At 41.4% G+C, this 12,534-nt stretch overlaps 1 protein-coding gene across 3 annotated transcripts; it reads right to left on the bottom strand.

Moving 5' to 3' along the window:
* Window positions 1-1,839: 1,839 nt before the first annotated feature.
* On the bottom strand, window positions 1,840-10,966 carry hp1bp3 (heterochromatin protein 1, binding protein 3). Of its 3 annotated transcripts, none has more exons than XM_071495396.1 (13): window positions 10,527-10,966; window positions 9,975-10,056; window positions 9,264-9,444; window positions 8,437-8,499; window positions 8,175-8,331; window positions 7,933-8,076; window positions 7,739-7,798; window positions 7,257-7,396; window positions 6,767-6,857; window positions 5,825-5,984; window positions 4,891-5,002; window positions 4,246-4,407; window positions 1,840-3,957 (listed from the first exon to the last, which is right to left on the bottom strand). In XM_071495396.1, the coding sequence occupies exons 2-13, from the start codon at window positions 10,039-10,041 to the stop codon at window positions 3,927-3,929; spliced, it is 1,368 nt and encodes a 455-aa protein (XP_071351497.1). In that variant the 5' UTR covers window positions 10,042-10,056; window positions 10,527-10,966; the 3' UTR covers window positions 1,840-3,926. The 3 variants fall into 3 exon arrangements, with proteins under 3 accessions (XP_071351497.1, XP_071351495.1, XP_071351496.1); XM_071495394.1 differs by having other exon boundaries at window positions 1,840-3,326; window positions 10,527-10,947; XM_071495395.1 differs by lacking the exon at window positions 8,437-8,499 and having other exon boundaries at window positions 1,840-3,326; window positions 10,527-10,946.
* Window positions 10,967-12,534: the final 1,568 nt, after the last annotated feature.

Raw genomic sequence — 12,534 nt, 5'->3', positions numbered from 1 at the left:
GATAGGATGCTGAGAGGCATGAGTTTGGTAGTTACTCTGATCCCAGTTCACAGCAGAGACGCAACCAGCTGTGGGTATGACTCCTCAGCTCAGTCTGCTCCCTCTGCAGCTCCGACTGAAATGTTACTCTTGTGCACTCAGTCTTGTATTTTTACTGTAACACACAGGACTGCAAGACTTCCTCAAAGGGGTGGAGAGGGCCCATTTTCACTCCTCAACAGGAAGAGGCTGTTTGTGCTTTGGTCACAGCAGATGTTGCAGTAAGACTTAGAGAAGTACAGGCTGCCATTATCGCTGACAACGATGTCTTTGTGAACATCCAGTCTGTCAGCATCTCAACTATTGACAGTGCTGAGAAGACACCAAATGAGTATGAAGCAGTGATACTATGAACCATTTGAAAGGAACGATGACAGAGTGAAGGAACTATGGCACCAGCATGTGCAGGTAAAACAGCTCCGAGCTTATAATAACTGTAATCTACTGCACAGTAAACAGTAGAACATTAATGACTCGCAGTACACGCAGTACTGTTAGTCTCACCACGACACATTTGCTATAGCTGTAAAAGGAACATGCAACATGCATTCATTTGATTTGACTGTATTGTCTCCAAAATGAAAATGCATGTTACGTCAAATTTACTGTAATCTGGATTCTAAACTGGAATATTTTCATGTACCTGGATGAGGTTGACTTCAACTTTGCCAAAGGAAGGAGACGTGGGCCTGATCTGATTGGACAGAGAGCTACTGTTGACGTGCCAGGCCAACGGGGTGTGAACATCTGTATGTGTGCAGCTGTTCCAGACAATGGGGTCCACACTCACATTCCTCCTGTGGGGCCATACAACACCCGACATCTGCTTACCTGCCTAGACACCCTCTGCAGGGATCTCATTCCTGAAGAGGAGAGGGGTCAAGAAAATCTACCAAAGTATGTGGTCATTTGGGATAATGTGAGTTTCCATCACTCCAACACAACCAGGCAATGGTTTGCCAACCAGCACAGGATCCTGACAGAATTCCTTCCACCATATTCCCCATTCTTCAACCCAGCTGAGGAGTTCTTCTCGGCTCCGAGGTGGAAGGGATATGATCGTGACCCACATACACAGATGACGCTGCTCGCTGCGATGGAGGCTGCATGTAAGGACATCACAGCAGACGCCTGCAGAGGCTGGATAAGACATTCTAGAAGATTCTTTCCATGCCGCAGTGATGTGGATGAGAACATGTGGCCCAACATACAGCAATCGAAAAAAGTTGAAAGCATGAAGAGTTATGTTTGATTGTGTTTCCATTTCTGATTTTATAATTTATTTTTCATTTTCTATTACATATCTCATTTCCTTTATGTTATAAGGTGCTGTACTGTAAATCTTTTTTTTTCTGGATAGCAATTGCAGTGCATGGTCTGTCAACATACTACAGTACAAACATTAACATATTGTTCTTTAATCAGTCTCCCACAGACAGTGATGTGAAATTTTGTCCTTTTTCTATGTTTTCAGCCATTGTCATCCAGAAGTTTTGCATAGTTTACATAAGAAAATGCTTAGAGAGAACACACGTTACATCGATAAACATTTTGAATATCTTGTCAATCAACAATGATTCATGGACTTGGGATTCTGATGGCACTGACATGTTCACTGATATAAATATTTACTTTTGAGAACCAGACTTTGGATTCTGAGCAAGTTACTCGCTTTTGCAGGTAATTCATGATGTTGTGCTGTTTGCACTGAATGTTCTGAGAAATGCACTCGCTGTTTTGCAAATGTTAAGGATGATGTGATAAACGTACCAAAGCATACCATACCAAATTAACAGCAAGTTTACAAATATAGCCATTTTATTAATGACTTGGAAAAAAAGCTCAACAACACAAGGAATACATGCATGCAGGGTATGTATGAGCTATTATCCTCCTTTTTCTTACTCACAACACACATTTCTTACAGTTTTGTACTGAATTACAGCTGTGATGTAATAAAATCAAGTCTTGTTTATGCCTGTTTACACACACATATCAAAAAATGACTTTTTACCCAATATAGTTTTGAAATGAATAGCAACATAGTGTTTTATTCTCTGTTGAGTCCTCACCCTGGCACCAGCAGGACTAAACAAATAGTTAACAATATAATTATCTAAGGACAGATATGGATAACAATTCAAATTCTGATGCAGTGCTGCTTGACCAAAAAATGTGTCCAGGACACAAGACAACAACCTTAAAATCTGTTTTATAAAATATTAATATTAGTTACGGTTTTTAACCCACATTTTTACTTAAAATGGACATTTGAACCCTCCAAAACACTGATATCTTACTTCAGTTGATATTAGGAATGTGTGCTGCCAACATCTACAGATTGGATGAGGAAGAGATAAAAACAGAAGTCACTACATGGCTCTAGTTACAGTATGTTGGATCCTGCTATGGTTTCCCGAGCTGGCAGCTGCTTACACATCTGTTTTAACGGCAACACTAACTGAGCTTTTCTACACATGATGTTTAAAAGGAAATTCAGAAACTCTCAATGAACGGTAAACTTAATGTTAGGATAAGATAATGTTCTTATTCTACAATAGAAATAAAAAAAAACTACTGTCCCATTAAAAAGGGAGAAAACAATGGTAAAAAGAGAGAGAGCACTGAAACAAAGCGGCAAACTGCTGCATATTCAGAGCGGCCCAGTTCGTGGAAGGCACTCCTGGGCTCACTATTTCCCTCTCTTTGACTTACGAGCAGACTGCTTGCTGCTCTTTGCTCCTCTTTTGACCACAGGCTCCGCAGGGGACGACTCTTCAGGTTGGGGCTGTCTGGACCCACTTTTGGTCGCCGGCTTTTTAACTGCAGGCTCCTCAGGGGACGACTCTTCAGACTCAGGCTGACTGGATCCACGTTTGGTTGTTGGCTTTTTAACTGCAGGCTTCCCAGGGGTCAACTCTGCGGGTTTAGATCGCTTCAACCCGCTCCTTGTTGTCTCCTTTGTGACTACAGCCTCTTCAGGAGATGACTCTCTGGACACAGGCCGCTTAGATGCCCTTTTGTTCAGCTTTTTAACGGCTGGTGTTTTAGGCTTTCTTGCAGGAGCTCCTCTCTTGACCGGTGTGGCTTTAGATGGCGGTGTGGATTCCTTCTTAGAGGATGACTGTTTCTTTCCCAGTCTCTTGGCTGACGACACTGCTTTCTTGGCCGGAGACTTCTTTGCGAGGGCACGTCCCCTGCCTTTAGCTTTCGTCTGACTAGCACTTTGAGATTTCTTGGTTGGTGGAGGACGCCGTGCCTTGGGTGGAGGCCTCTTCTGAGATTTCCTAAGAGTAATGAGAAGAGGCGATTGTAATTACACACACACAACACACGTGGGTGCAAGGCTACTGAAATACTACATCCACGAAAAGAGTAACGCCTACACACAGACTCATAATCACACATTTATTTAGATGGACAACTTCACCAGGTTAAAACGGGCTCAGTCTTCAAGTCTCAAGTTTTTTTTTGTATTTAAAAAATCCAAAACCCCTTTCTCATGCCACGTGGCTGAGCTGAGCATGTTTCGTTTAAAACTAGAGAAAATCTAATTAACTGTAAAGTCAAAATCTGATCAAGATACGGACACTTTTATATCTTATCTTTCCATGGTGAGTGGAATAAAAAAATTGAAGTGCATAATGGTGCACTTTATGTGCAGGTATTCTAAGTACTGTGAATGTGTATATGTATTTATTTTATATATTGTATTTCCTATAGTTGGGGGTGGAGACATTAATACTCTTCTTTTATAACAGGAGAAGAGAGACACCATTCATCCATCCTGCTTATTCTTATTAGGTCACAGGATGGTGGGGGCGGTGGGTGGGGCTGAGTGCTGGAGTCAATCCCAGCTGACACTGGGCAAGTCACAGGTCACCAGTCTATCCCAGGGCTGATATATAGAGACAACGCCTACAAACATATAGAGACAAACAACCAGTCACGCTCACACAATTTAGAAATTAGACTCTCAAATTAACCTAATGTGCCTGTCTTTGGATTGTGGGAGGAAGCCGGAGTTGGAGGCACACAAACTCCACACAGAAAGGCCCCAGGCTCCGGGTTCGAACCCAGAAACTTCTCACTGCGAGGTGTCAGCGTTAACCACTGCACCACTGCAGTAAATATGATCAGAATCTCCCCTTCCCGAGTTACAGCCAGAAAACCATCCAAGTATTAAATAGGACCCTTTATACCCACCGTTTACGGGAGGGAGCTTCGTCCTCAGACTCCTCCTCCTCCTCCTCCTCTGACTCTTCCTCTTCCTCATCAGAAGAGTCAGCCGTCCGCCTCCGCTTGGCTGGAGGTGCAGCGTTTTTGTTCTGAATCTCTTTGAACTTGTCTGGGTACAGGATGGTAGGACTAAAGAGGAAAAAAAAAGTAAAAACTGTTCCACACACCAATTTTCAGCTTGAAAATATCTCTAAATTCTAAATTTGTTCCACCATTTGTATTGTGGATGTTGCTTCCAAAGCAAGTTACTAACTGTTCTATCTGGCTTAAAATATATAAAATATTTTAAAACTTGGAAACTTGCATTCATTCGAGTGGAGACCTTTTCTTCTAATTACTTCCATATGTCCTCATCATAGACGTAGAATATCTCGATTAGAAGATGAAGATTTCATAATTACAAGATCCATATCTCATAAATAGAGCAACAGTCTGTATCTCTGGGTGTTTGTGTTGTTGACCACCACAGTGGCCTTTTTTGACAGCAGGAAGAACCAAAACCAGAAATGTAGAGACTTTTAAACATTGAGACAGAGTGTGATTATAAAAATATATTCTTAACATTAAATGGTTTATCAGTGGAACCCTTTTCTCAGACTGTAGTTGATATACCTGGGGTAAAAGGGGAATGAGAGCTGGTAGGTCCCTGTGAAGCCGTGACCAGTGATCTGCTCCATCCATCCGAGGACTTTACACTTTGTCAGGGTCCTCCTCAGATTGGCCACTAAAGAAAAGTAAATACTTTAGTCATTTAATTTTTGATGCACAAACCTTGTTTCCCTGATCTTATCATGCAGTGACATCAAAACAATCTAAACAAAAAAAGAGAAATGCTCAACCCTGTGGGCTTAAAATGTGGATGTGAAAAGCTAGTTTCATCCTCTGCAGAGAAAAGGAGCTGTGGTCACAGTGGATTCCACTCATGATGCCAAATAAACAAAACATCAAAAACATCCATGGAAACTTCGAAAATACTTTTGCAGCATAATCCACTTCTCTGAAGTTCATTTTTCACGAAAACAAAACAATTTCTGGATCATTGGCTAAACATCTAATGTTTAGTTTAAAGAAGAAGTAACTGTCTGACTGATGTGTCGAAGAACCAGTCAAATCAGTTCTTCACAGGACATCAGACCAATGAATGAGCTTAGTTTGTCAGGATGTGTGAAAACAAATGCACACACCAAAGCTCGATAGTGCTGAACACAAGCTGTGAGGTGGAGGTTTGCACAGAATATTAGACATAGAGTATTAGTCTTTAACCAGATTTGGGAGGAAGCTGTGTTAATTTGCAACATACTGTGAATATGGACAGAGTTAAACTGCAGGTGTGAGTAGTTGAGTACTTGAGCAGTTTTTATAAACACTCCTCATTCCCCTGCAGTGACAACCGCTCCCTGTTGGAATCAAATGTAACTTAGGAGAAGAACAAAACTTTTAGAGTGATGATTTAAATTAAAAGTGCTTTTCCAGTTGTAAACTACTTTACTTGTCCCTCTGAGTCAATCCCAAGCCGACTGAAGGCGGCACAGAGAGGGATTCTCACCTAACTGGTACTCTTTTCTGTCCTTGTTGGCGTCTAATAGGTATCTGCGTAGAGTGGTGGTACTGCAGGTCTTAGGTTCATTCATGGCTGTGATGGCGGCTGTGATGGCGTCCTCCAGGGTGCCGCCCTTCAGCAGGACCTGGTTTCCAGTACGCTTCAACTGTGACAGACAATAACATTTTTAGGATACATGGTTTGGTTTACAGAGCATTCAGGCTACAGGTGCAATGGTTGATTAACCAATTAGTTGATCGATCAACAGAAAAGTAATCGGCAACCATTTTGAAATGTTTTTTTTAATTTATTTTTTCAGCTCCTCAAAGGTTAATATTTTCTGTTTTCCTCAGTCTAGATATTTGAAGGCAACCCCTTGGATTTTGGAAAAATGGAATGAACATCTTTCACAAGTTTCTAACACTTAGTTTATCAAATAATCGATAATAAAAATAACTATGTCAATAATCCAAATAACAGGGAAGCAGTCTGTGACTTGAATCTCTAGCTTTTAGCTGATACGTCTTTTGTTTCATGCTTCATGTTTTTATGTGAAACAGAGAGAGAGGGCCTGTCGTAGTGTTTACTGGCACTGGAAAAACACTTATTTCCCTCTGGTTTTCATGCTTTACAGGAAATATTACCTGGCGATATGTGATATTACTAAAAAAGTATAACACAACAATAAAGCTCAAGCTGGCAGATTTAATGTCAATGTTGTCCTGCATCTAGCCTGGAAACAAAGCAGGTGGGTCCTTCTTATTGCAAGCTGAGGGTCAGCTGAGCCTACAAATGCACATTTGATGGACGGCTGAGAGCATCAACACTTCCTCCACCACAGTGACTTTAATCAGCCAGACAATGAACAATTTATGTGCTACCAGTACATGTCACTCATGTTGGGAGAGAAATTAATTAGTGTGTTAATAGTGTTATAAAGAGTTTTACCTGAAAGGTCCCTCTGGCTCCTTTCCCAGTGATCTGCTCCAGTTGTCCTTTCTCTACTGCCTTCACTAAAGCTGTTTTTAGTACCTCTGGCCTGAGGATGAACCAGTCAGTTAACCATTCATTTATTCAATGATCCCAGTTAAACAACTTCACACACACACATTTTTGTAAGTTAATGAGCCACTGAGTTGTCTACAGAGTTGTGTCAACTTTTAAGTGAAATTTCCATGAACTCATCTTGACCACAGTTTTGCCTTTTTAAATTTGTTGCACTATTATAAATTAATGTCTGAAGCTGAGAGATGTCAATTAATCAATCAAAATATCAATGAACTATTAAGTGATTCCAGTTTTGATAAAGACAAATTATTCAAACTTTTCATATCCTTAATTGTTTCTCAATTAAGGATATAGATTTTTTTTTTTTTTTTTTTTACTGTTGGACAAATAGCACCTGTAATGCTCAGACAGGAATTGTTTGGCTCTGTACCTGCTGTCTATGTTGAGGCTGGGGAAGTGCTGCTCCAGGTATTTCTTGATCAAGTTGTAGGAGGCCTCTTTGGGCTCACAGAGCCGAGTGATGATGAGAGGAAGAGCATCTCCCAGAGACTCCTGCTTCTGAGCTGATTTCTAAAACACCACCCATTTACAGACAGGACGATTACAACCAAACACATCCCAGTCTCATAGGGAAAAATGGGAGAAGGAAACTTTTGACACTTCATCTCTAACGAAACGATTAGATTTGACTGCACCTATGAAATTTTGGACTATGATCTCCTCCTGAAGCTTTTCTGGTAGTGAGCACAACATTAAGAAGCTATTTGTCTTCAAAAAGATTTCAGTGCTGCACTTTATCACTAAAAAGTGTCAAAGAAGCTGTCTCTACTCTACTGAGATTCAAAAAACCCACTATGAAAGTCTGCTAAAAACGAAAATTGTACATCACTTCCTCCCTCCGCTGTAACATACCTTAGACAAGGTGGACTGCTTTCCGATGGTGAAGGTTCCTGAAAGGCCTTTACCCTTCAGCTGTGCCAGAGACAGAGACGACAACGGGAGACAATCAGACGTCTTTGTTGAGAAAGTATCCTGCTTCTTCCAGATTTGAGACCATGTTTTTATTCATATTCCTACATTAGGAGAAACAGCAAGAGTAATATTACCTGTTTGATTGTGCCCTTCTCCAAATGTTTCTTCATAGCTTTCTTGATGAGAAACTTCTTCTTGTCAAGCTCCATCCCTGGGTATTTTTTCACGATATATTTCATGACGGACTGGTACGAAACCCCAGACTTGTCGTTAGAAGACTGCGAAGGAAACGGACAAGAAATCACACAAATAAGGTAAAAATAAACCCACGCCACTGACTGTGATGAGAGATGGGCTTAAAAAAGTTTTTACACACCGTTATAGCTTCAATGAGGATATTATCCACTTTGTTCTGAGTGCCTGCAAAGTTGGTGACAGGAAGTTTTTTGCTGGTACTGACACTAGCCCACGCTGGAATCGTCCTTTTCACCTTCTTGACTTTGGATTTCTCGTACTTGTAGCCGTCCTTCAACCTGTCGCCAAAAGGAGTAAGAAACAAGTTGAGTGAAGTGGGTCGATTCTTTAGAAGCGATATTTCACTGTGATTATTACCACCCTTATCTTTATCACATCCTCACCTTAGTAGGAGAACATAGCAGTGTGTTGCGCACTGTCCAGCCGCGCAGTCCTTGCATTTGTCACTTTGTCCATTTGTCACCGACGGAAAAGACAAAATGAAGTTTCAGAACATCTGCCTTCATGACCACCATGATAGTTTGACCCTAACTGAATTTATATGCTCGTGAACTGTGTGCAGAAAGTGACTGTTTGCTTTGTCGAGGTCTGGGAGAAGAGAAGGAGGAGAAATTACCAAAATGATTAATTATTAGCTTGTAAAGCAAAGCCTAATGTCCCCAATACTTCATTTTCAACAACTAAATGGAAGGATTTTTCACCTTTCCTTACACTACCTGGGTTTCCATAAATACTTTGAATAATTGGTGTGAACTGCCCAAACAATCTCATCACCTACAGTAAAGCTGAAGGGCTGTTTCTAGAATTCAGAACACATTTTACTCAGTTTTATTTTTTGAACAAGTGGGAAAAAACTAAACATTATCTGAGCACTGTTCTGAAATATATGTAGCATCGTAGATAATGCTGTGTTTTGTTTTAGTTTTCAGATATAGGTAACAAATTCTCTGACTTTTTGGACGCAGAAGTTCTCTCCTCCTGTGCTCCTCCAAGACTGGGGATGAAGGTACATTTGTCTGACAACTACGTAAGGAGGGGATGAATGTGGCTGTGACAGGTCACTTCTTTTGGAAATGCAACACTGCAACTATGACAGGAGCAGTCTGCTGTTATCCAGCAGAGGTAAGGATAATATAAACAGATAAAAGTGCTATCAAAGTGAAATATCGCAGTGTTCAGAGTTGCACACTAGCTCTCTGGTGAGACTCACTCTTTCTTCTCTGTCCCTTTGGTTCCCTTCTCCTCCCCGGCTCCTTCATAGGCCTTCTCTCCATTCTCCGAGGGCCCCGTCTCGCCCACAGCCTCGGCCTCCTCCACCTCGGCCGTTGCAGCCGAAGATGCCGCTTGCTCCTCGTCAGCAGAGGGCGACTCCTCTGAGGAGGCTTCAGGCTCTGAGAGGAGACGATCATTGACATTAAGGCAGAAAAAAACATGGGTGGCAGGTATTTCAAAATAGTGATAACCACAAGATAACCTTTTTTTGCACTTTTGCCTTTATTTATAGTGTATAGCGCAGAGAAGGGGTCCTTAAACTTTTTTTATACAGGCACCCAAAACTGAAATACAGTGTACCCCTGGAACCCAAGCTCATGAATGTGTAACTATCATAACATTTACTATAAACTACTATCAATAAAAGAAAGAGATGCCAGTCAGCTCATATACCTTGTTTCACATGTACAAAAACACTGCTCTACCACTGAGGAATGTCTATAATACTGCTGTTACTGCTCAGGTCTACAGACTTGTTTCTGTGATGAAAGGTTGTAAACAAACTCGGGATGACCAAACCGCCATCAGCAGCCTGAATCCCCGGGCTACAGAGTCCGCCCGGCGGGGTTGTGATGGGGTGAAATCTGACTCAGAGACGTGGTGCGTTCAGGGGCTCTTCAGTTCAGGTGATGGACGACCCCGGCCTCACCTTTCTCTGCTGCAGCGGAGGGGGCCTTCTCCTGGGTTGGAGTCGCTGCTGCTCGGCGTATCGGCATCACACGAAGATTTACCTGGATGGGAAACAGCAGGCGTCTGAGCACCGAGGGAGCACTTTAACACATGTTTGAGCCCCGTCCCTTGTAGTGTATGTGCGCGGTGAAAGATGGTGAGACTGCCGGACCCACTTTCATTCATTAAGGCCCACTATCGCCACCCAGAAGAAAAGGTGCCTTGTATTTAGCGAAACGCAGACCACCCTGAAGACGGTGCACCGTGGTCCGGCTCACCCGCCGGCCTCTGCCAGCAAATGTCGGTCATTTTCACACAAGCCAACACACGAGTTGCGAGAATTTTTCAGCAATTTCGCCATTTTGTCCGTTGGTTTATACACACAGTGATGGCGTCGCACAAGGCAGATAAAATTCATTTCAGTTGCATGGAGTGACCCCCCCCCCCCCGCGGCCTGTGAGGTTTTCCAGCTCCACATCCGTGCAGATATGTCTTTAACGACCAACCAGTCAACATGCAACACGGAACTTACCTTTAAATTGTCGAGAAAAGTGAGACACTTTGGAGTAAATTTCTGCACGACCCTTTATTTAGATTTCTGTTTACGAGCCCCGCCCCATTACGACCGTTGGTGACGTCGCTGCGTCACGGAGCACGTCGGAGGATTCCCACTGTCATGGCCGCCGACAGCACTGTCTTCACTCCGACATCAAACAAGGCTAGCTAAGTGTTTTTGTTTTGTTTTTTGCTTTCAGCTAGCCTCTTTTTCCTTTCAGCTGTTTCTGTACCAACTAACTGTCGGTCAATACAAGCGGGAAAAGTCTTTATTTTAACCATGAAAAAACAGTTTCTACTGTGATGTGTAAACACTGAAGAACTACATTTGTGATGAGACTTTAGTAGGCTGTAGTTCCTGAGTGCAAACTTTAAAAAATAAATAAACAAATAAAGACACCAGGGCAAAGACTTGTTGTTGGGCTCCTGTTAACCGCCACTATCACTGTCATTGTTTCCCCAAGCCCCCAGAAACTAATCAATACTTAGCTGATTGATTATCATTGTCTAACAATCAATTAATCATTAAAGTAAAAGTAAAAATCTAAAAAATGCTAGGGTCTCAGTTCTTACTGAGGGTAAACTCAACATGTTTGTATTTTTGATAGCTGGTCTGAAACATTCATTATTAATTAACTACATTTAAACACCAAACAATCAAACTTTGCTTGGTTGGTAATTCAGGCCTGATTAGACTTAAGTATTCAACCTAATCAACTTTGAACATGGTCAGAAAACTGATTAAAGAAACCCTTCATGGGAAATAACACTGAGAACTGAAAGCTAGTGGAACTAAGGAAACCTAGACAAAAAAGCATGAAAACACAACAGAATATAGACAGAAAAACATCAGAAACTCGTCTCAGTTTTCTGGAAAGAATCAAACAAACCCTTGATGCATACACACCGAGAACTGAGAGCTCACATCCTGACAAAATGAATGTTTCATCTACACTTAATTTCAAATTAGTCGACAGAAAAATAACTACTTTGCTGATCTATCAATCGTTACAGTAATTTTTCAGGCAAAGATTGAATGGAAAAAAACAAAACAAAACCAGTATTTGCAGGCTGCAGCCTTTCAAAAGAGAAGATTTGCTGCTTTTCTTTTTCACGCGTCACTGTAAACTGTTATTTCATGTTTTTGGACTTGGGGTCTGACAAAACAAAACATTTGAAGACGTCATCAGCTCAGCAAAATCTTCAAGATTTCATAGATTTTTGGATGGATTTACAGCCTCCATTAGAGCTGCAACTAACAACTGTTTTCATTATAGATTAATCTTGATGATTGTCTTTTATAGATTAAAATAGTGAGGAATGCCTGCCTTAAAGCCCAAGAGGACATCTTCAAATTGTTTGTCTGAAAAAGTCAAAACACAAATGTATAATGATATTAAAAAGAAAAGCAGAAAATTCCTCAGTGTCAAGAAGCTGGAGCCAATTAATGTTAGTTATTTTTACTTAAAAAATAACCAACAGTTAACCAGTTATCAAAATAGTTATGCCAGGAAATTGCCGAAAATGTGTTTTGGGTGGTGTGGTAAGCTTGTGAGCACACAGACACTGTAATATGAATGAAACCCCACTGGAAAACATCACAACTAGATATATACACACACAATATAGATACACAAATATTAATAGTGTGTTTAAAAAAAAAAACAAAAACAAGAAAAATACTAAGACACTTTAAAAGACGCGGCACTGATCGGTAGTTGGTGCTTCAGTGACTCAGCAGACCACCGGATCGAGTGGTGCCCATGTAGTGAATCCTGGGCCGGATGCCAGTTTTTCTTGGTCAGATCAAACTGTTCTTCTGAAGAAGCCGAGGCGGCGTCCAAAACACGAGGAACTGAAAGCACTGCCCCAAGTTATCACACACACACACACGTTAAGATGCAACGGAGCCACCAGAAACACAAAATCTGGCAACCCACACCTCCGAACACCAACCATCCAAAGAACAAATCATGAGAATCCAA

This window comes from Trachinotus anak, unplaced genomic scaffold (genome assembly GCF_046630095.1).
Source record: "Trachinotus anak isolate AG129_WGS33_773 ecotype Australia unplaced genomic scaffold, CSIRO_AGI_Tana_v1 ptg000013l, whole genome shotgun sequence".
Classification (NCBI taxonomy): domain Eukaryota; kingdom Metazoa; phylum Chordata; class Actinopteri; order Carangiformes; family Carangidae; genus Trachinotus; species Trachinotus anak.
Note: the sequence above shows the minus strand (reverse complement) of the source record. Positions and strands in the feature narration are given on the sequence as shown.

What these genes read in the sequence shown, in the direction of transcription:
- hp1bp3 (XM_071495394.1), bottom strand. Translation starts at nt 10,041, where the DNA reads ATGCCGATACGCCGAGCAGCAGCGACTCCAACCCAGGAGAAGGCCCCC. An exon ending in AGCCTCAACATAGACAGCAG is followed by an intron (nt 6,858 to 7,256) that starts GTACAGAGCCAA and finishes GTTCATCCTCAG; the next exon opens with GCCAGAGGTACTAAAAACAG. An exon ending in TCATTCCCCTTTTACCCCAG is followed by an intron (nt 4,408 to 4,890) that starts GTATATCAACTA and finishes TTTCCTCTTTAG; the next exon opens with TCCTACCATCCTGTACCCAG.